This window comes from Takifugu flavidus, chromosome 13 (assembly GCF_003711565.1).
Source record: "Takifugu flavidus isolate HTHZ2018 chromosome 13, ASM371156v2, whole genome shotgun sequence".
Lineage (NCBI taxonomy): Eukaryota > Metazoa > Chordata > Actinopteri > Tetraodontiformes > Tetraodontidae > Takifugu > Takifugu flavidus.
The window spans coordinates 4,960,307-4,983,959 of record NC_079532.1 but is presented as its reverse complement, the minus strand read 5'-3'; the positions used below and the strand labels follow the sequence as shown (position 1 = coordinate 4,983,959).

At 47.0% G+C, this 23,653-nt stretch overlaps 1 protein-coding gene across 4 annotated transcripts; it reads right to left on the bottom strand.

The window, feature by feature from the left end:
• Positions 1-1,096: 1,096 nt before the first annotated feature.
• On the bottom strand, positions 1,097-18,584 carry tle3a (TLE family member 3, transcriptional corepressor a). Of its 4 annotated transcripts, none has more exons than XM_057052077.1 (20): positions 17,934-18,584; positions 17,319-17,482; positions 16,713-16,813; positions 16,520-16,583; positions 15,257-15,301; positions 11,257-11,319; positions 11,007-11,081; positions 7,877-8,089; positions 5,909-6,031; positions 5,538-5,588; positions 5,291-5,443; positions 4,692-4,824; positions 4,431-4,603; positions 4,102-4,175; positions 3,781-4,030; positions 3,286-3,533; positions 3,053-3,200; positions 2,817-2,967; positions 2,558-2,634; positions 1,097-2,436 (listed from the first exon to the last, which is right to left on the bottom strand). In XM_057052077.1, exons 2-20 carry the CDS (start codon positions 17,340-17,342, stop codon positions 2,329-2,331), a joined length of 2,274 nt encoding a protein of 757 aa, XP_056908057.1. In that variant the 5' UTR covers positions 17,343-17,482; positions 17,934-18,584; the 3' UTR covers positions 1,097-2,328. The 4 variants fall into 4 exon arrangements, with proteins under 4 accessions (XP_056908057.1, XP_056908055.1, XP_056908056.1 ...); XM_057052075.1 differs by having other exon boundaries at positions 10,977-11,081; positions 17,934-18,582; XM_057052076.1 differs by having other exon boundaries at positions 4,431-4,606; positions 17,934-18,582.
• Between the last annotated feature and the right edge of the window lie 5,069 nt (positions 18,585-23,653).

The window sequence follows — 23,653 nt, the reverse complement described above, 5'->3', positions numbered from 1 at the left end:
AGGCACCGGGGGCTTTCACATCCATCGCTGGTAAAACCGAGCACTGGCAATACTCAGGTGATTAGGGGATTATTATTTTGCATTTCAGCACAGTGCCAGTCCCTCGTTGTTGGTAAAAAAAAAGAAAAGAAACCCCTGCGATGGAAGGGGGGGAGGATGGAAAGCAAGAACACAGGCCAAAATCACCGTCCAGCGTTCTGGTGGACTGTGATCAGTGCCTGGCAACACACACACACACATTTGCATGTGCAAGCCCACACATTGGCAATACAACACCCCTTGATTTTCTGTAGGGTCTTTTGAATCTTGGCTCTAACAAATGAAGCAAAAATAGAGAATTGGACTCCATTCTTACGGTTAAAGCTCCTGTAAAACACTTAGGCCATCCTGCACTGTAGTACTTCAGATTGAAGAGGGCTACACACAGCCTTTTGCATGAGAACTGGCTGAAAGCTCTCCATTGAGAGGTAGACTGGCGGAAGGAGAGACAATGACCCCCTCAGTGTCCAGCAACAGGCACTCACAAGGTTCCACCTTTCATCTGCAGATATTCTACTGTTTGATTAAGTGAAGAAGAAAATTCTCCTCGAGCGAGGAGCTTATGCTACGAGTGCACACAGGAAGTACACACTCCAGCAATGTGGGAAAAGAAAGACTATAGCCTTTAACAAATGAGCCCGTGAGAGCGGAGTATGGCGGCCGACTCCATGCTGAAAGCATCCAGCGCTGCCTTTATAATGTAACAATAACATCTCTGAAGAGGCAGACATGAAGGGCTCACAGCTTCACGCTCAGAGTCCTAGAAGAGCCTTGCTATGGAGTGGAAGGACTGGGCCATTCACCTCATCCTGTCCAAAAGTACTCAACTACCAAAAGACCACTCAAGATCTCAAGAGCGGTGTTTGCGTCATCCTCCTAGAGTGGCACTGCATAAAAACTCTGCCTTATTATATCACTGGGAGACGGCTTTAGGGCCTTACTGCTGCGGGCACGCACAGAAACACCCGCAGGATCCCACAGCACGTGTGCTAGCCTGCATCCACAAACCTGTCATTGCCTTAGAAGTGTGCCAAAAACACCCAAATATCACTCGAGCTTTTAATATGAAAAACAGTTTATTGATTTATCAACAACTGCCAACTGTACAATTGTTAGCATTGATGAAACATGTATGCTACACAGGCTAACTTTGCGTTCATGGAGAGGCCGCCGCCGCGGCCATCTACCAAAAGGTCATCATCAAATATTAAGTACTAAAGAAAGCAAATGGTGAATACTCAGAACGCCAGAACTGGTCACGTTTGCCTGCCACCTTTTCTTTATCAGCGTCTTTGTGAACTGTGGGCGGAGCCCGCGCGCCAGTCACTGACATTCATACGAGAGAGGCGGTAATTAAACTGTTGACTGACAAATAAACTTTACTGAGCGGCGTAACAACGTTTTATACAATGGTTGATTCAACGGCCCGAAGTCGAGTCACAGCCGTCCCTTTGCACGACATCCATCACTTTCCGACTGACAGTAATCCATTGTGATGTCACTGAATGCAGCCAGTGTTCAGTAGGTCTTCTTTTAACCGTCAGGCCGAAGGGGAAAATGAACTGGAAAGCCATGTTTCCCCCCCATCTTCAGATCTGACAGAGGGCTTTCCCAGGTTTGACCTCAAAAATCCAGGGGACGAACGTCTTTGTTCTGTTACAGCAAAGCAACAAAGAATTTAAAAAAAAAAAAAAAAAAGGGAAAAATGTGGAAAAAAATCCCTCCAAATTAGATTTCCACAAAAGGTCATTCTGGACTGAGAACATGAGAAAAATTGAAATAGAATATCCTCTTTCAAAGTCCTAATCTAATTTCCATCCCCAGAAGGAAAAGAAAAATCACTGAGAGAACAAGAAAGAACCATCACAAGTGTAACTGGACACCAAAATATAAATCTATAAAAGGCCTTTTATTACTCCATTATGTACATTTTTCACAGAACCTCCGAGGAGAAGATCCAGAGTGAAGCGCCGCTTCTGGTCGTGTCGTGGAACTTTATCTCCACGGTCGAGAGGATGAGGTCAAAAAAAAAGAAAAAGAAAAGAAATATCCAACCAACAGAAAACGGCAAGACATTATTTTCTTCTTAGTGTCTCGGAGGGGGGGGGGGGCTGCACTCGCTGTACACGTGTTAGTTGCAGAGATGTGGGGAGGTCACAAGAGTGCCAACGTCCGGCTCAGTCTGGCACCGCCAAACTTCCTGCCCGTCCACGCTGGGCCTGAAGGCAACATCCATGCTGTCTGTGTGAGGAGGGAGGAAGTCTCGACTGTCGTCCAGTCCAGGAGAGTCTAGTAGATCACCTCATAAACAGTGGCCTTCTTGTCCCCAGAGCCCGTCACGATGTACTTGTCATCTGTGGAGATGTCGCAGCTCAGGACTGACGAGGACTCCTTGGACTGGGAGAGATCAAGAAAAGAATGAGATTGGACTTTTATGACAAATGAAATTTGCCGGGTTGATGATTCAGGGACAACCAGAGACGACCGTGCCCACTTTTTAGACTGTTGATGTGCATACCTGGAATATGCTGGCCCCATAAGGGGTCCTCCAAGCATTCAGCAGATTGTCCTTCCCAGTGCTTACAAACCATTTACCTGCAAATGAGATCAGATTACACTCAGGTTCTGCTCGGCCTAACAAGTGCTGGAGGAATTTTAATAAATGAGGAGTGATTATCTGTGCAGCCTTGAGCACAGCAGGCAGTCAGACGGGTTTTTAACACTTAATAAAATAAGACAGGCTGAAACTGAGCAGCTTTCCTCAGATTCATTCTCACCGCAGTAGGCGAATTTGAGGGAGAGGACGCAGCTCTCGTGCAGGTGGAGCTGATACTTGTCAGGCTTGGAATGGTGCAGCACCTCCACGTTGCTGCTCTCCATGCCCACGGCGAGCCACTCCCCGGTTGGACAGTAGCCCAGAGAGAAGATCTGGAGCCGAGGGAGAAGCGCAACAGATTAAACTCTGGATGAATTAATGTTCAGAATCAATCGCTCCTGTGCGCTCTGTCCTCACCTGAGAGGTGAAGTCGTGCTGCTGCAGCTGTCGACCCTCCCTCAGATCCCATGACCGAACTGTGTTGTCAAGGCCGCCTGTCCAAAGCTTCGTCCCATCATGAGAGATGTCGATACAGCTCGCGCCGTCCGTGTGACCCTGGAACTGCCTGTGTTCCGAGTCGGAAACAAGCGTTGACTGACGTGTTTTGTCGGAATATTTCACACAAAAGCATTAAAGAGCTTTCCTCCCACCTCACAAGGGTCTGGTTGTGCAGGTCCCAGACGGCGATGTTTCCGTCGCTGCAGCACGAGAAGCAGACTTTGGCGTCGGGGCTGATGGCCAGGGCGTAGCACGCCGGCGCTGAAGAAGTGAGCTCGGCCTTGATGCGAGGCGTCTGAGAGGCCAGATCCCAGATGGTCAGCGTGCTGGCCTCGCCTCCCACGATCAGTGTGCGACCGTCAGGCAGCAGCTTACAGGAGCGGATGTAGTTATCCCTGTTCTGTGTCACAGAGGACAAAGTGAATCAATACACGTTCAAGGTGGTGGAGACAGAGACAGAGAGAGACACAGAGTCAGAGAGAGAGAGAGAAAGAGGTCTAGGAACAAGCTGCTTGACTGTCATAAAGAGTTGATCACTTTGTACAGTCTCTAGGATCAGTTTGTGCATTAGGAACAGCATTAAGGTGTACTGGATGTAAATAAAATATAAGTCGTTAACAGAAATATGAACCAGCAGTCGTTCTCACCAGACAGTCCAGTTGGGACACGGGGCTCTTGCTGCCAGGCTGGCTGATGTCCCAGATTTTGACACACCCTTTGCCACCAGTGTAGACATGACGTGTGGGGTTGCTAATGGTAACGGCGCACACCACCTCGCCGTGGCTCAGCGTGTTGATCTGACGGGCGTGGCGTGGAATTCTGGGACCTATCAGGGCGTCGGGCGGGAAGGGCACGGGCTGCATCTGACCGTCAGCGCTCACGTGGAAGGAGTACGCCCTGATGAGGAGGACAAACTGGTCAGCGGCTTAAATCGCGGTTTAGAATTAAAAAAGAAGAAATAGCCTTACGGTTTGCCGCCAGAGATGGACGTGAGACTGGCCGGAAGGCCAGGCGCTCTCATGTGCGTGTGAGGATCGAAACCCTGCAAATTTGGCCAGATAAAGCTGTTTAAATAAGCGTTACTGCTGTGCAACTGTGGAAAAATAAAGTACAAGAGCAGCATTTGGCTAAACACACCTATATCTTTTTTTACCTAAACACTGAGCACAAAGCGTTGACCTTTTCCCTGAGCCGCTTAAAACTAATGAATGTATTTCCGAAAATGCAAACTGTTTGTTTAAAAACGCAAACGATCTGAGATTAAATCAGCTAGAAAGGTCAGGTGTGGGGGGGTTACCATGGGGGAGCGTCCATAAGCTGCAGCTGCTGCTGCGCTCATCTGAGGGGAGATGTGCAGGCCGGCGTAGACACCAGGACTGGTCAGCCCTCCGTTCATCTCGTGATGCCCCATCATTGCAAAGGGGGTGGGGTATGAGCCGGCGATGGACAACGGGGTACGTAGAGCAGGGGCTGCTACAGGCAGACGGGGGCGTTTGGTTATTTGCTGTAACAGCCTATCAGGGAGAATCATTTAATGGAAAAAACAAGTGATACCAACCGAGAGCCTCCATGCCTGGTGGTTTGCCTAAGATGGGTCTGAGCCCAGGAGTGGAGCTGGTGCCCGGGGTGGGGGCGTCGTTGCGGGGGGTGGGGGTGTTGGACTTTAGGCCAGGCGTGGAGGATTTGTCATTCTGTGGATGGAAGGAGAGAGCGAGAGGCAGTGTCACTATCCAGCAAAACAGCCGCAGCAGACTGACAATTTGAGAGCAAAGGAAACTTAATCCAGTCTAATTCTGACAGCCCTCATGGTCCTGCACAGCCATAAACTGCTATTTATTTTAAAACCTATTATGGCCACAATGGAGATGGGGCTGTTTTTATCCCCTTACTGCTTGGGCTTTAATCTCTTAGTGAGGCAGAAGGGGAAAAACCCTAGAATAGTTAAATACATTGAGCTATTAACAGCGGAGACCTGACTGATCCTGATGTGGGACAATATTATCCCTGACATTTAGTCATGCACTTAAAGCACAGACAGCCACTCCTAATCCACGCCAGAAAACGACCTAGATTTATATGCATATATCCCTTTGCTCCTCTGCAATTTGCGCTTAAATCCTTTCTGTCCTAGTTTGTTCTTAACTCTTGGTGACTTACATGACCGAGCTCCTTGGCCTTTGAGGACGGGGTGCTTCCAGAGGACGCAACTGACGCTGGGCTGTTGGGAGTGTCCTTCTTTGGAGGACGGGTCTTGTCAATGCCGTTTTCAGGTGGCGAGTGTGCCGGGCTTGCACGCGGAGTGGCGGGATCCTGATGAAACACAGTCAAAGATGGCCATTTATGCAACGGCTCCATCCCAGTGCATCTCAGTCTGCCATTTACGACGACATGCTGCACAGCCCACCTCATTAGACACGTCTACCACCAGGTCGTCGCTCTTCTCTCCGTCGCTGTCCTGTAAGATAATTGCCAAATTTGTCACGTAGCATAAAACATAATTACGACGAGGCCTTTTTAAAAACTCGCTTTAACAGCGCTGATACGTCTCCTTGCTGAGATTTTTGTGACCCAGCACCACCTAAACGTCACTGTTGCCAGATTAAATAAAAAAAGGAAGGTTGGTGCTTTATATAGAATACCTTTAGGCTGCTTGGATATTTGAACTCTGGGCAGAGGCAGGTAAAATCAGTAACTGCTGTTTACAGATGTGTGGGTGGCATGCATGTGATTCTAAGAAGGAAGGTTAATCAGTCCGTGGTGCCTTTAAGCACTTACATATCTGCTCATGCTGTCTTTCTCCTCCACTTTGCGTTTCTTTGAGTCCAAACTGTAGTCGGACGAGCTGCGATGCTTCTCACTGGACGTGTGTAGGCTTTCTGATGGTGATATAGAGTTATTCTGCAAAGAGAAAACCACACTTTTACTCCCGTGTCACCCCCGGGTAATAAAAGACAGCACTGAGTCATTCATCAGCTACTGACTTAATCCATTCACACAATGGTGGTTATAGCAAGCTAAAAATGCAGATGTAGGGCAGCTCCAGGCAGTACCCTGACACCGGCCAAGCCCAATCTCACACACAAGGCCGCCGCTTCCCAAATAACAGAATGGAGCATTATTTGAAGTGAAAGGAGGAGGGCTTGTTTTGTGAGCCAGGCTCCCTCCTCCTCATAACTGGACAACAAACAGCCTCACAGGGACATGAGCAGTGTGTTGTGGCTGAACAGAGGGCCTTTATCCAGAGGCAGTCAGGCTAAGCGAGTGAGACACAGGGGAAAGACAGCCAAAGAGAAAGAGAGAGACTGTACGTTGTAGGCGCTGGGCATTGATTGCTGTGGCGCGAATGGGCACCACGTCAACTCGGGCTTTGAGGTCCGATAAAGAAAGAGAATCTATATCCTGCCAGTGGGCACGGCAGCGTGGGACTGACTGGTGCTTCTTCTTGGATTGTTGCTGCCCACACAAGCTGGGACGAGTCACTCCAAACACCGGCAGGATGGGAGGAACTGGGCAGGCGTCCAGCAGCTTTCACAGGAGTTCGCCATTTGGATGTGAACTGCCAAGATCTCCCGATTCCCCCCCTTCCCTTCCTCTCAAGAGTAAAGTGACAACAGGGAGCAAGTCAGTGGAGGTTCAGAGAAGTGAACAATGGCCAGTGGACTTGCAGGCTGGGCAAAGGGCCACTGGCTGCATAATGGCTGACCTTTAAAGAGATGCTTAGCGTGACTCATTAACCAAAGTCACCACTCGGCTATCAGATGACCTGGGACAAGAGCACAGAAACAAAACAGGACTGCTAATCGCCCTAGGAGTTCCATTTCTTCAGACATGACTGAACCCATTCAGTTAGCCCAGTCTACAGAAACACAATCTCCCAGGCCCATCACAAGCCATCAGAGTTCGCCGGCATTCCAATAAAACGCTTTAGCAAGTCCAGCCTGGCGGAGCCGGCATAGCGAAAACAAAACAATTCCACATTTGTGCTCATAAATATTCATCTGATGCCAAGGAAGCGAACCAGTAAAACAAGAGAGACAGTGGTCGGGATCAAATAAATCCCTTAAGAAGGGGAAGTCCAAGTCTTTCATTAATTGTGATGAAATTACAAGGCTTCTAATCTCTCCAGCATGATACCAGTCATTTCCCATCTGGATTTAAAGCACAGGACTTATATTCCAAACCTCATTTCCAATTAATCATTTTACAGAAAGCAGATTACAACAGCGCATGAAATCAGCAGTGGCATGCAGCTGACAGGGAGTTTTCCTTGACAATCATGTGGACAAACAACTAGCCCGGCGATGGTGGGGGAGGACAGTCCAGGGATACTCACCGTGTTCTCTGTGTTGCAGACATCACAATGGCAGCCGGGGTGGCGATGAAACCAAGTGGAGCAAAGAGAAAAACAAGTCAGTTAACATATCATAACAAATGCTTCTGGCTGAACGTGTGAGATTCAGCTGCAGGGCACGAGGCCCCTCTTATCGCTGCGTGTTGGAGCTTTTGAATAGCTTATGTAGTCATGGGCTGGGAATGTACCAGCTCATTACCCAGACAGAATGTGAACAGACAGGATGCACTCCTCACCTAAGGGCCCTCTGATTCTGCTACAGAGAGTGTAAAACCACTCCTCACTGTACTGGGTTTTTTAAAAGTATGAGCAATAGTATTCAAACGAATGCAGGTATTCTTAACAGGTGGATTCAGGGAACTAAAGGTGGACAGCGATGTGCCCGAGTAAACCGCCTCACCTCTGTGTTCGAGATCGTGGTGGTTCTTCTCATCTTTCACTGGGAGATGGGCTTGGCTGCCAAGGGCGCCGAGTGCCAGCAGGCCCGATCCAGATCCTGTCACAGGAGGGATGCCAGGTGGCTGCAGTCCTGAGGGGTGAGGTGGCAGCTGGACAGGAGGCCCGTGAGCTGCATGAGAGAGGTGCTGCGCCTGGAGCTGCTGCTGCTGTAAGTAGACCAGAAGACAGACACCAAGTGGGTCAGAGGGAAGAGACCAGCAGGAACCCAGCACTAAAGACATGTAAAGCCTGAATACCATTAGCACATACAGTACACACATCTGTTAATGTCAGCATCAGACAGCCATGGCCCTCAGGGCGAGTGCTGCAGGAGAATACGCATTAGGCTCTAAACCCACTTTTCAGCCTGATGTAACTCCCAAATCACACATCGGTGTCGGCTATAAAGAACTGAAGGATTTTTGCATTTTACACCAATAACAGAAGGTAAAAGGATCATTTCAGGTAAACTGATGGATTTCCTACTGCACCTCCACAGCACACAGAAAACACTTCAGCAACAATGCTGGCCTTCATTGACTCATCTCCCATTCAAGTTCCCCACATTACCAGAACATGAATCATTTGCAGACCCAAACTTTAAAGAGAGAGAAAGAGGGGCTGCTGCCAGAGCTGGCACTCCCTCTCTTCCAGAATTTGAGTGCATGTTTGTGTGTCTGCAAGGCCGCTCTGGGACCCAGGACAGGGGTCCCACACTGGCACTCAGTCAACCCTCCAATATTCGCCATCAATATTTGAAAGGCAAGGGGAAATGGGATGGGAGTTAAAAGCCACTCAGCATGGAAGTAAGCAGTTTAAAGCAAGGTTAAATAATACTTAGCCGAGACACCAATAAAAACATCAGCAATTTATTACCCGACTACGAGCCAGCTGAATAATTCAGCTGCTGTTACAGCATGCACTTCCTCCTCGCTTTTACAAGACAGACTTCAATCAGTGACCATTTATGGCCATTTCAGGAATATTAGACACTTGAGAGCGCCAAGGTGGTACAACAAAGCCCCATGTGGCGGACCTGCCTGACATTAAAAATACATTAACTTAATAACCATGACCTGAACTCCAGTTCATGCTTTCCTTTTTAAAACTGAGAAATCCAATCACAGATCTCACAAAGGGTACATTGTTAGACATCATATCTGGAGGCATTCTATAATTGCGTACTGCATCTACGGCATCCACCTCGGGCAAACAGACCAGATTGGAAAAGAAAAAAATTGCAATCTTTGTTCCACAGGACAGATGTCAATCCAATTGCAAAAGGTTCCCAGAACATAAAAGTGGGCAGAGAATAGGAGTGAGTTACACTCCAATATTGTGTCCATGAGGGAAATTAAAGAGCCAGTTCATTGGCAGGGGAGAGGCATCCTTGCTCATTGTGTTTAATGAGGCACTGATGGGTAATATGCATGGTCGATCGGCAACAGCCCTCATTAGAGGTCCATAAATGATGACAATAATAAATAAAGAAAAGTCTTTTTGGCCTATTTCCTCTAATTTAATATTGGGAGATAAAGACCTAATCTTTACCCCTTTTCCCCTCAGAGGGAATGAAGCGATGAAATAAAGAAGACAAACAAATACACAACAGTGCACTGCACAGCATGCTGTGGAACACACGTGCAAACGCTGACCAACGTGCAGGGATGTTACGAACTGAGCAAGGCTCCAGCTGCTCCAAATGTTCCATCATTGTGATTACTGATGGCAATTGATGATATTAGAGGCGCTGCTTTAGTTTAACACCCTTAGTTTCATCTGAACTGCTCGGCTGTAACATATACATAGATTGAAACAAATAGCAAAGCACCACCTGTCAGGTGTATGTCAGAACACACATTTGCCCTAGTTGCATCCTATTAATGGCCCTTATCCCATCAATAAGGCATACAGCTGGCTCCTGGATGCTGCCTGTCTGCCTGGCGAGCTCTTTCACCCCACCTTGTTTTACAATATGCATGAGGATTTTGGCATGCCTACAGAGCTTCTCCTCGATGAATAACTAATGCAACGGTATTCATAAAACGCACAGTAGCTGCAGTTCCAGCCCCTCTGACATATTGGAGGCAGAACGTCAGTGCCAAAAAGAGTTAATATTGAGTGGGGCACTTCAGACTGTGGCCAAGCTCCGACTCCTAGACTCAGGTGCGGTTGAGGGCTCGTGCACCTTTGTGTGCAGGCGGGATCCCATTCGTTCATTGTTGCTCACATAAATTATTCTTCACTCACCCAGTCATTAAAAATACACCAATTCAAAAGGGAGAAAAATATCAATAATCACTCAAATGTGAAAATCACTGAGAGCAAAAAAGGTCAAATTAATACAACACTCAGACACCAATTCAGACAAATTCTGAAAGGTAATTATCCTTGAACTTAAGGTTATCAGGCAGCTATAAACTGAATTCCAAAATGTGCTGCGAGTCATGACGTCAGACTTTAGAACCGAGCACAGGCTGCAAACTTTTACTGCTCTTTTAAAATCACTGATGTCATGAGCACAACCAATCACTTCCTCTTTATGATGTCAAGGTAAATACAGCTAATCAGCAGGAAGCGGGTCTTCCGAAGAAGTGCTTCCCTTTTGTACGTTACAGCTCGGAGCGGTGGTGTGCAAACAGCGCTGCAGAAATGTGCCGGCTGCCTGGACTCTCTGCACTCGCTTGCTCACTCTCTGCCTTTTAATTCCCACAGCTAAACAGGTCAGCAGTGAAGGATGAGCCTCCTCATTAAAACCTTAGCCAATTAAAGCAGCCCAGGATCTCTCAAGAGCTCTCAGGCTCACATTTATAAACACACAACAAGGCTGTGAAGACACCAGCAAGTCCAAAGCTCTGGAGATGTGCACTTGAATGGAATATACGACACAGTCCAGAATATAAACCGTAAACATAGCTCTACTCTGACACAGATGGTGGTGAAATGCAGCCTATGTATGGATCAAGGGCAGAAAGAAATCATGAAAAATACATAAAATGTGTAGCTTTTTCCCTAATCATGGTCAAAGAAAGGAATAAAAGGGGGTATACACACGGTGAGAGGCAGATTGGGAAGTCCACGTACCCCGATGATGGCATTCAGCTCGGTCATAGTCACCTGCTTAGCCCGCTCAACTGCCTGAGCGACCTGCTGCTGGTGCTGTGGGGAAGACATTTACGAAAGATGATTGAGGCATCCGTAAATTTCACACTTCATTTTCACAGAGCCGCTGCAATTTTACAAGTGAGGGCAAATGCCGCACACTCGACAACGCACGAGAAATGACTTCCTTTTATTACGACTCAACTGTTTTAGAGCCGCTTTCAACACTCACCTCTTGTGACAGGAAAGGCATGATTTGAGCTAGAATCGCATTGAGCCGCTTGGCAATCTCGGTCTGGAAAAAACAAAAGAGGGGCAAAATGAGACGTTAAAGTATGAAACAGACAGTCGCTTCGCATAACCCTGCCGTTAATGTTTACACCGATTAAGTCAATTACTGCGGCAATCAGAACTGCTTGACTCAACATCCTCTAAACAGCGTGATATTGACATTTGAAATATTTAAAACATTAGGAGAGCCCAGGGGGATGAAGCACAGCTGTGCTGAAAGTGCACTCCATGCTAAACGGATATGAGCCGGCAGAGTGCTGCTGTGCTGAGAGGTTCCTCACGCACTCGGGCCCGCTTCCCCTCATCTTCAACTGTGGTGTCCTGCAGTTAACCTCAGAGTTAAACCGCTCCGCCACACCCCAGGAAAACAAACCCGCTAACCAGAATGCAGTGTTTGCTTACATTTCACAGTGAGGGAAGTTTACATTGAGGGTTTTAAAAGCAGGTTCAGCTGGGACTGTACACCAAAGTGACCTCAGATCAATAATCAATGCATTAGGAACTGACTGACGACTTGCACACAACAAGAGGACGGTGTCTGTTTTTCCACTGGGGCCCAGGCCATTTTTCAATCCATCAGCTGCCTGGCCCAGCTCCCTCCCACCCATCAACGCAGCCCGACTGCCATTCTTCTGCTTGTCTACCGACTACCATGGCAACGGCTGCAGCCCTATCTTGCTGGGATCATTATGCAAATGGCACCTCTGCTTGACCGTAACAGGCTTTAAAATCATATTACGAGCTTAGAGGCAGGTCATTAAATTGAATTTTCAGCCTGTCGATCACATGAACATAGCAAATGAATGGTGGATAAAAGGAGCCGAGGGAGGAGGCGCCACACATTCCCCCCTCCCCCTCCACTGCAAAAACACTGCACAGCCCACTTGCCCTGCCTCCTCCTTCTCTGAGAGATGGGAGATGGGACTCTCAGGTTCAGGCGCTGTGCTGGGAGCAGAAAAATAACAGTGCCAAAGCTACATCATCTATGGAATTTATGAGCTGCAGTTCAACCCAAGGCCACTGCGGAACACAAACACATCACAGGGATTTTCTCAGATTTTTCATTTGGAGCTGCACACACAATGTACCGTGCAGGCCACAAGCATATTTATTACACATGGCAGAAATGCCAGGCAGTTTTGGCAGCCAGACATATTACCTCTGAGCTGAGCCAGAGAGATCGGAGAGTAATGTCCAGAACGAGACCCGCTGACCCAAGCTGCAACGTCAACGGCCACTTAGCCGCGACAGCTAGCCGCACACATATCAAGCCGAAGATAGGCTATCGGCTGAATCAAAGTAGGGCCTGAGATCAGAGGCAATTATGATAAATATATATATATATATCACTTATTACATGAAGTACAAAAGTCCATGAGATAACACTGATTATAATTAGATTAATGTCTGCAGACAGTAAAGGACCTGAACTCTTGTGACTTGCAATAAATGTGACCTACAACCAATAAAGCACAGAAAGACTTTTATGAGCATTAGCATTAATGCGATGCAGCAGTGCCGAAGCTCAAGAATGCCCATAGAAATGGTTCAAAAGCAAAACAGGCCATATAATCCATGCTTGTTGAGATAAGCCATGTCAATAGCAGTCCAACATTTGATAGGATTTGTGAAAAGGCCTTGAGAGCACAGTCCGCTGCAGCTTACCGGCGTGGTGACAGCTGGCCGAGAGAGGTCAGGAGGTGTCTGATCTACCGTGAATTACACAGCCGGCAGCCTCCACGCTCACAAAACACCATGCAAACCGGCAGGGCGGGCATCGCCTCAGCTCACCGCCACTGTCAAAACAGGTGCGGTGGCAGCGCTTATTTTGTTCTGCCAGCAGATAAAAATGGGCCTGTTGTCACTTTAAGTAGATGACAGCTTGGCCCTTGAGAGGCCAGATTTGCGCTGCTGCTACACAATTACAGGTACTTGGACCCGTGTAGCACCACTTTAAGAGCACTCTCAGGCTAGCTTGTCAATTGTGTGCAGAAAGGTATTCGCCTGTTGCCATCGGCAGCGGGGGAATGGAGCCCAGACACTGATGAGCATTAAATATAGACAGAAAAACCAGCGTCTGTGGTCAAATGATCCATCTATAAACAGTGCTTGACTAGTCAGATTTGGAGGGCCTCCAATTTGTCCAAGATGAGCTTGTCAGCCCATTTCCTGATTGTTCTAGCAGGAGGAAAATTAGACTAGTACTTCACCAGCTCGTCGCAGCCAAAAAAAGTGATTAATGTCTCCACTAAACCAAGGTGTCGCAAAGCCTTTAAAGCCTCTGTTAATGTGAAGCAAGTCTAGTCTATATTGATCAAGCTCCAAAGCCTGTCTAAACAGATCCATGAGTCATTACAGTAATCTGCTGCAGCAGCACGTCCGGCGGCTGAAGGTGATGCTAGCATGAAAAACTCTGGGAGTAAAGTTGAACATCTTTGACGTGTGAGAGCACAGTTTGTCCCGGCTAAAGGCTGGACCCTCACCACGTTTGTTTTGACTCTGAGAGTAACAGACAGTCCTTCAGACCGACAAGTCTGAGAGTTTTTAATTCATTTAATATCACAAAAGTGTATCTGATGCCAGTATTTAATTAACATAGTATGCCTCGCTCCGTGGAATGGAGAGAATTTGGAATAGCTGAGCCAAAAAACAAACTTCACCTTAACCTCGAATCCCAATCTTTGTCAAATATGATATGTAAAAAACATTTAATTGAAATTACTCGGATGACTGAGTCAACATCAGAACAAATGCCGAGACCTTCTACGCGCCCTAAGCCTTAAAGAGGGTGGTGAATCCTGCCTGATATTTGGTTCCAGGAATTAGCTCTTTTTATCTGCCGACTATCACGGCTGATACAGGCGAGAGGCAGGCAACAAATGCCAAATCAGCCCATCCGAGCTGTGGCCGTGTGTGCATTCAGAAATCTGAATTATGTCCCTGCACGGTAATGAAAAAGACACAGTTAGACGAATGGATTTCCGCACTATGGAATAAATCTCCTGGCAGGAAAATAATATGCCTATGTGCATCCAATAATCCATCCCAACCCCTCCTGTTAACCACTCCTCATCTTCTCCTGCCCGAGCTGTAAGCCTGGGAGCCGCAGCTCCGGAGCCCACACTGTTTGCTCACAAACACGCCGTTCAGCAGGTTAGGGCCCCTCTCATGAATTATTCAAGTCCTTCCATCAGCTCTGTTGAGGTTCCTGATAAAAGTCAGGCGCTAAAATGGATCAGTCGATTAACCTGTTTACACAGAGCTGGGCTGGCGCCCCCTCCCCCACCGCTGTTCTTCAATTTGACTCCGGCTCCCATCCCCCCTTCCTCTTTGCTCCTGCTGGTGATAAGTGCCTGACAGAAGCCATCAGAGGAGCTGCAGCACTGACAGACATGTGGCAGCGTGACACACAGCCCACACGCTGATGGATCACCCGACCCACCGCGTCTACGATGCCGTCATTACCTAGACGAAGCCATCATGGGAGAAGGAACGCCCGTCCCCCCCCTCCCCCGTGACTGAAGCACAGCATCCTTAGGAAACCCGGGGTCACTCATTCATAAAATCTTTATCTCTTTTGGCATCGTGTGATCTCTGGAGCGACGTAAGATAGGATCTTCTGACAAAGATAAGGACACCATAAGCGACGAAGGGACTTTTACCCCTCTCCTGTAATTGTCATCCAAGAAAAGGAATACTGGCCTATCAGCAGTCCTCTTGTTCTTAATCATTAAGTCAAAGGCCGCGTCTGCCAAAGTCTACCTTTAATCTTATCAATCGGCCAAGACAAACCTGAGCTTTACAAATCTCAGAACACAGACCAGAACAATTACACAAGTCCTGCTGCAAGAACCGCCTGTTTCCACCCTGTTAGTGACACTCAGGTCGGTTCCTGGAGAAACCCCACCGAAGTGGCAGATGAGGAACAAGAGGGCGCCTACCTGTTTGTGCATCTCTATGTTCAGCCCGTAAGACATCTCGTAATACTGAAAAGAAAAGAAAAACAATGTTTAATTTTGGATTACCATCACATTCACACAGTCATGTCAAATACTGTACAAGCACAAAAATACTCATCTCAGGTCTAATTAAATAGGATCTGTACCTGAAAAGCTGCACATTCTTTGAAAAGTGAACCTCAAATCACAAATAACCCTATATTTTTAGTAACGGCACGGAAGGAAGTGGTTTGATTTATTGATCTTCCCGATCCCTCGGATCACCGGGATGTCTATTTACTTAGCATAACACAATTGCTCGACACTCTTGATATTTCAGGCCAGGTCAGTCTGTCTGGCCTGAAATGTAATCTGTGGAGCCCACCAGTGGCAGGCAGGGCAGAAATGGCTTTCCAGTCAGCGTCTATTTGATGAGGCCAATGCATTATTCAGTCCATTAGCTTCTCCGAAAATTACTCTCAAACAAGAGAGCCATTCTGTCTGAGATCAGAGCCCTGCAGCCCAAGTGTAACCAGACACCCTGCACCGGCTGTGGGATACTTCCCTACATGTTTACCTAACCTCCTCCCCGTCAGACTGACATGTTGTTTTCCTGTGAAAAGAATGTTTGACTTAAGTCTGTCTGTATTGGTTTAAGTCATCCCCAGTGTGTTTACCTGGGACAACAGTGTACACAGCCACAGAAGAACCTTCTGATTGCATCATGTCTGAGCTAAATTCCTGCGTCATAAGCACGCCTATGTTGTCCTGAGAGGCCGCTAGGATAAATGTTCATTATTTTGGTTTACACAGAACGTGAGAGGCGGACACTGCGCTAAATAAGCCTGAGCAGGTCCCACGTCCTCCATTTTGTTTGCAGCGTCGGTGCGTCTTTCCCACTCGCTGCCATGGCTCTAAAGCGTCGCCTCACACCTAATTTATGGCTGTGCATATGTGTGTGCGTGGAGTCTCCTAGGAGAATAATCAGATCAGCACACACAGAGGGCAACGCTGCAGTCGACCCTTGGAGATCAGGGGCGCGCTGTGTATAATGGAGCCTTGGCCCGATGCAGCCTGCTTGTCAGGAAAGGCTCCTCAGTAACAACAGGCTACATCAACCACCCCCTGGGGGCTTTCACAGGCCCGTACCTGACACTCAACCACAATAACCACCACACAGGTGATCAAAATAGGCTGCCAAAGCAGAGCTCCCACAAGCTTTGCTATCAGGAACCATTATCGCTCTCTATTATGATGTTTTCTTACCATGACATAGTGGCGCTGCATCTCCGTCTTCTCATTGGCCAGTTTGTCATATTCCACTTTAAGACTACAATGAAAGACAACAGTTTAATGCATTTCTGTCACTTGAAGCAAACAATTACTGCTTATTTTTGGAACAGTCAACGCTAATTTAAATATAGAGGAAATGGTCTACTCTGCAGTCTGTATGAATTACCTGTGATACTGGGCTTGGAGGAACTGAAATTCATCTTTAATCCTGTCACACGACTCTGCTACAGTGAATTTGAAGCCAGGCTGGCCGGGCTGATGTGGAGGCTGAAAAAATAAGTTCAAAAGATTTATTTTTTATTTTATTTTTTTTAAAAAAGGTAGATTTCATCATTTTCAAGCCGGTGCTGCAGATGGGAGGCAAACACTTCTCACTTTTGAAGGTAATATCATCTGCGCAGGCATTAACGCACCAAAGATGTGGTTCTGATTCACACCTCCAGAGGCTGATAACACAACACCAATGGGCTTTCACACCGAAAATGAAATCTAATCTCAAAAAAATAAAAAATAAAATAAAAAGGATTCACACCAACGCCTGTTCTAATGTTCAGAACAGTCATGAGTTAAGAGGAAATATCTGCAGGCATGCAAACCAGTTGCCAATAAGTGCACATAAGGTGCAGCTTAAACATGATAAAGAAACCCAAAGACCTGCAGCAGCGGTGTGGAAATAACTCGGGGAAATACAGCACAGTCAGGAACCGTGTCAACAGCAGTGTTGTTGGACAAATATGCGAGCTGCAGCGAGTAAAGAGGAAGCACTTCTTACCGGATGTCGGCCTTGTGGATACATCTTGAAATGTATCCTTTGTTTATCTCTCCAGTGTAAAGGTCCTTTGGCAGAAGGGTTCGAATGTGCTCACGGCCACGCCGGTGTCAGCAAAGAGGGGTGAGGAAGGGGAGGGGGGCACGGGAGGTAGAGGGGGAGCGACCCTGCGTTGAAAAATGACGCGGTTTCATATGGGGGAAAAACAGAAATTAAGAAGTAAATGCGGCGCTCGGGAGCAACAAAGTAGTTTGCATTATGAGAGCCAGTTGGAGCAGGTTCGAGTTCAGCACCGCTGCGCTCCTCTCCTGTCTTCCTGATGACCTTATTCGGTCAGTGGTCAGCGATTAACACGATATACTGCTGGGGAAAAAATCAATATTACCCCATATAAACAGAGCGCGGACGGGCTAAAGAGGACAGCTGCCCTTCTATACCCGCCTTTGTTTTTGGATTAGTTCTCGTCTGATCGTCAAATGACTGCGAAGCCCGCTCCAGGACGACTTGCAGCGCACAGAAACCCACTGTTGGACTCCGCAGAAAGCGCCGCGTTGTGTTGCGTACGCTCCCCCGGAAAAGACAACAATACGAAAACAAACGATTTTCCTAAATACATACCCGTGCGAGTGCGTGCGTCCGACTTTTTCCCCTCCCGGGTGAATCAAAACAGTGTAGGCTACAATTCATGCGGTTAATCCGTCCTAATGTAAACGTGGTGGATGAAGATCACGACAAGCATCCTCTCTCCGGAGCGCACCCAGTCGGTCTGGGGAAGCAGTTGGGAGGAAAAATCGGTGCGGTTGGGCTCGATTAAACTGCTTCTTCTCAGCCGCAAAGCTCCGTGGAATAATCCCAAAGAAGAGTGAAAAAAAATCGTCTACGCTTCAAAAAAAATTCTGTCTTCCGTCTCGAAGAAGCCGAAGATTCTTTAAAAGCGTAACATAGTGCTCTCCACAATCTCGCATTTCCCCCAGTTGTCCAGCTTACCCCGGTTGCCACACACAGGCAGCAGGGCTGAACTGCCGTGAAAGCGCCTATCTGTCCAATCGGATTACTCGGAAGGAATACGGCCACATCTGCCTATCGGAGAGCGTCGGCCCCACGTGGGGTGCAACGATACATGACATCATCCCGGCGGATCCACAAGGCATCATCCGTCCATCCCAGCGTGTACAACAACAACAGCCGCGGCGGCATTGATGTGCCGACGATGTTGTCCAAATTTGACGGACTCAACGCAAATTCCACATCTGCGCTTCATTTGGAGGAGTATTCTTTGCCGCTTTAATAGAATTAATGAAGCTTTTGGGTGAAACCACCGGTGGCGGGATGGGGAGGGAGGGAAGTGGAACAAGAATCGTTACTTTTTAATCTTCATAGAAGAAAAGAGAAAGGCGACGTGGGCTTGTTAATCTGGTGTATTTAGAAAATGTGACGCGAGGATACTGTTAAATATCCATAATCACAACCAGAATCAGTAGTGTGTAGCTTTAACCACCCCCACCTATACCGTGAAGGACGCAATGATGACCAATCGATCGACGCCGTCTTCCACGGTGAATTCCCGCATACGTATCTTTAAATAAAATTCCTGTAACGCAGTCGTGCGCATACGTATCGGTATTCTGTGCCCTAGTTGGACTGCGGGGGAAAGCGGATGATTGCCTTTGTCTGATATGAACATCAGCCATGTCTGAACACAGCCTGTACGCCTTGTTTTGAAGGTTCTACTCAGGCCCCACGTGGGACTACTTCTGCGGCTTTAAGGCCCGTCGTCCAATAGCAGCGCAGTGCACTTACTCACCGGTTTCCTATTGGCCCAGCGGCCTCGGGCTTGTCATTCACGAAGCAACGTTGTCAATCAATACCACGCGGGGTCAAGCGCTGACAAATGCCTGTGCTCCTCGGTCCTCTGCCTGTGAATAGAGCCTGGAATGGCTGCTTAATTAGCTTCGAATGGCTTTTCTCTCCAGTTCAAACAATCTGTTACCACCACGTGGTAATGAGAGCCTACATTAAACAAAGGAAGAAAGGAAGCATGCAAACAGTTCCAGCTAACATTACAACCTGTAGTTTTCCTTTACACATGCGCCCATGTAACGAGTAGTCAAAGGGAACTTGTTTACTTTAATCGCAAAGGGTGATCGAACCGTTTTAACCTTACACACAGGCCAGGAATGTGATCTAAACCGTTTTATATAAATCACCGTTAGATTCATCTAATCGTAAGCTGCATGTGGATATCCTAGAGAATAACAAAAATTGCAGCTTAATTGTATCAGTTTGTCTCTAATGTGTATCAGACAGTCAAGGCTTGTGAATAAGTGCAGGCTAGGCTAAGTCTAGTCTGTGGTCTAAGAGTGTTTTTTGTAGAGAAAATAGTCATGTCTTATAGCGGAAGTTCTCTTTTTTTAAGGGAGGGGGTGCTAAGATCAATTCATCATGTTAGGGTCTGAGCTTGCCCAGCAGTCGTCTTACTTGTCATTCTTGTCAGCCACCTTGAGGATGTGGGATAATTGTGTTACTTCCAAAAGTATGGAAGCAGTCTGTGAGAAACTCAAGCACACACAAGAGCTGGCGGGCTAATCTCAGCCAGGAACCCCCCCTTCATGCTTTTCAATAGAGAGTGCTTGGATTAAAGGCAACAAAAGGCCAGGCCAAACCCCAGGGAGAGGTGGCGGTGGCGGTGGGGGGGCACTCCCCGCCCACTGAGACCCCCACACTGTTTATTTACACGGGAACCCCAGCCTGGGTGAAACTGCTGCCCTCAGGCGCTACACACTGGCCTGTTTTCCAGAGGTGGCTCTGATTCCTGACAGAGCTGGGATTGTCTCCTCTGCCGCCATTTGGAGGCCAATTCTCCACTCTGATGTGCTAACAAATTATTGCGATTCTTCTGGTCCTCCTAGCGTGCAGCAGAGACTTTCCAGCGCAAAACATCACCACCCTGAAATTTCCTGGCCTAAATGGACCAGAGGCCTCATTAGCATGGCTGACACCTGCGTTCGGTCTATATGTCAGAACGGCTCCTGTGATGATGATGCATCTGCCACACGTTTCTCCTTCTGTGGCAAAACAGGGCTCGTTTTATAATCATGCCTCTGCAGCCTCTGAACAAGGCAAAGATCAACAACTGGCTGGAAATATTTATCATAATCCTATATTGGATGTGCTTGGAGAGCCCCCGCTCATTAATATGACTTACACTTTGTAAATGACTTGGCAATTCTTCTTTCCCATGCAGCTTTCCTGTCCGTGAAGCAGAAAATGAGGGCTGTGCCGGTGCGAAGGTTTGGGGTCGTGTTTAGGATATTAGAGCGCACACACACACACACACACACACACACACACACACACACACGCACGCACACACACACGCACACACACACACACACCTATCCTCACCACTTTATGGAGACTTTCATAGACGTAACACATTACACAGGTCCCTACTCTAACCATCCTAACTAACTCCCAAACCCTGACCCCAACTAACCTAAATCCAATTCTAACCTCAACCATCCAACAGTCCTTAGGAGTTGTGGGTCACAGCAAACTGGCCTCACATGGCAAAAATGCCCCCACTTGGTAGCATGAGAATTTTTGGTACACACAATGTAATAAATGTGAGGACACCCACACACACATACATACACACACGTTCTGTGCAACAAAGGGCCCACAGTAGGAAGATGAATTGCCATACTGTGTAATCAGCATGACTCATCAGACAGTAATCAATGAAAATGGGCTAGAAGTCCTTATCAGAGGAGAAAAATGCAGACACCAAGAGTGCTTCCAATCAAAGAGACAAGGTATTAACTGAGGATTCCAGAGCTCTACTTCACCTGAGGTGAGCCAATAGTTGATTACTTTTAAAACGCCAACAGGAAGAAATGGCCAGCGTGCTTTAATATGAATGCACGGTTGTGTCGGGAAGACCTACTGTAGCTTTAACAAGGCCAACATTCGGTTTGAGGTAAATTTTCCCTTTTGAATGAACATGTGCCATTCAGCTTCCATACATTCTTGATTTCCAATATGTCTAATGTCGCTTTTGTTTCCTGAAAGATCGGCTCAGTTCTCTTTTGCTTCAACAAAATATGTTCCATTGTTACTCTTCCAGAGTTAATTGTACACTCCCGGTTAAATGATAGCACTCTGCAATTACGCACTAAATTACATCTTCCAAGCTATTATTAAAAGCTGTGTCCTTTTAGTTTGTGCATGATATTTATGTTGATGTTTCCTTTCCTTTGTGGTTTATGCAAGCGGACCACATTCAAATTTCTCCCAAGAAAGCTTTATTGCACGTAGACAGATAACTCAGTGAGACTGTGTTTACATGCACAGAAGTACTTGGATACTGACCCTGTAAGCTCATACTCTGAATCAGACGTTGGCCTGTAAACAGCTTTCTGTCATTTGTAATGTGAATTATGTTGCTCTGGATAAGCTTTTCAACAGAGTTAGCCTTAACAGCGTTGGAGTATGTTGATTTTATTTGCATTATTGCAGCGTGTAAACACTATAATATCAGGTTAAGAGTGTTTTGCAGCACGTACAGCAGTTTGCAGGCTCTAGCTGCCACTTACTCACATTCTTGACAATATTTGTATCTCCAGATTATTCTGAAGGATGTCACATGCAAACATGCTGAATTCCTGACACTTTGCTGCAGTTCCTGCCTTCTCCACCTCCAAACTGAAATCCTCCCTGCCGACCAGCTCCATAATTGGATGACACAATTAACGGGAAAAGATTCAGCATTAAAGTGATCAGGGGATCAAGTGGTACCAGCTGATTAAGTAGACCTTGAGCTGCTCAGCAACAATTTTGTTCCTCTAATCCAGTTTGCTAAATGGCTAACGTGGTTAAAAGGGTTCTTTTGGCCTCAAATTCAGTTATTGACTGATTATATTCACATGGCATGGGAATGACTTCACATGACTGTCTCGGATAAAAATATGTTGCCAAGGTACCGACGTGCTCAAAGAAAAGGGCGTCATTCTGCGGATTGTTTATTTCCGATGAACTCACTTAAACTTTTGGCACAGCGAAATAAAATAAATATCAATGGTGTGAAGTGTGGTGGTGCGTTGTGGAGTCATTGTAAAGATGAGTACTGTGGTGTCCTTCAGTCAACTCCATAATGATAATGAACGGTGTCAATATCCCACAGATCTTCTTTGGAGACTACACACTTCTGTCCTCATATAGCAGGATTCAGCACTTGGGTCTCACCGACGAGCGTCCCTCTCTAGCACGCCGTCATATAGCTTTACGGTTCTATGCCAAATTGACTCCACTAGCGCTCCTTCACTGCCAACTGACACATGCTCTCTGAAAATGATTCTTTCTGCAGCAGCCAGCATCGCTGCCTGCTCTGGAGGGGCACTTGAGTCCATTATTAAGTTGAAAAAGACAGAGAGAAAAGGTTGACTGGCTAGAAAAGAATAATAGAGAGCTGAGGAAGTTATCAGGGCGAGAGAGAGGAAGTCTGACAGCAGATCAGAGAGCTCCTCCAGCCGGAACTCCTGCTCACGAGGCCGGCAGAGCAGAGCCGAGCGCTGCGCCAGGACGCCCCTCGTCCACGCTGGAGATGAAACCCTCGTCTATCACACCATCAACACTCAAATTCTCTAATCAGGCAACTGTAAAATTTGGCTAATTACACATGTTCAATGGCCATTACAGCTGTAGTTGGATTAAAACAGGCCATTATCTGGATATTAGTCATTTGCATCAGGAAGTAGTTTGGGTATAATTTGTTACAATATCACCAGAACAACAGAACTTTACAGATTCCAGGGACAGAGCATTCGGTGTTTCTTTGGTTGTTAAGTAAGGTCTTAAATGGGTTAAAGCATTATGGAGACAGAGGCCCGGTGAGAGAAGGCGAGACCAAATCAACAAATTAATGCCCGTCCTTTGAGAGGCTAAGCTTCTTATTTTTATTCCAAATGAGGATAGAAATTGACTTCCTTATTAAATCTAATTATTAGCCTGTGCCCTCCAAAAGTCTTCTGAAATCGCCCGGAGCGTCCTGGCGATTAGCATAAACACCACCACTGGCAGGCTTAAAACAAATGGTATATTTAGTCAGTGCAAATGGGATTAAAGTGTGCTGGATTCCGAAGCAGCTCCACTAACGTGAGCATTGCGTCTTCATTATGGATGGAGGGCAGCTCTTGTGTTCCCACTCTGTTTGGATTTCACTCTGCTCTGCTGCCTCCCACTCCTCTCGGTGATTCAACAGATTGTGCTCAATCCTGATCTAAAAAAATCCCAGACAATCATAAATAATAAAGGATTACACCAATCTCTGAAAAGCTGGT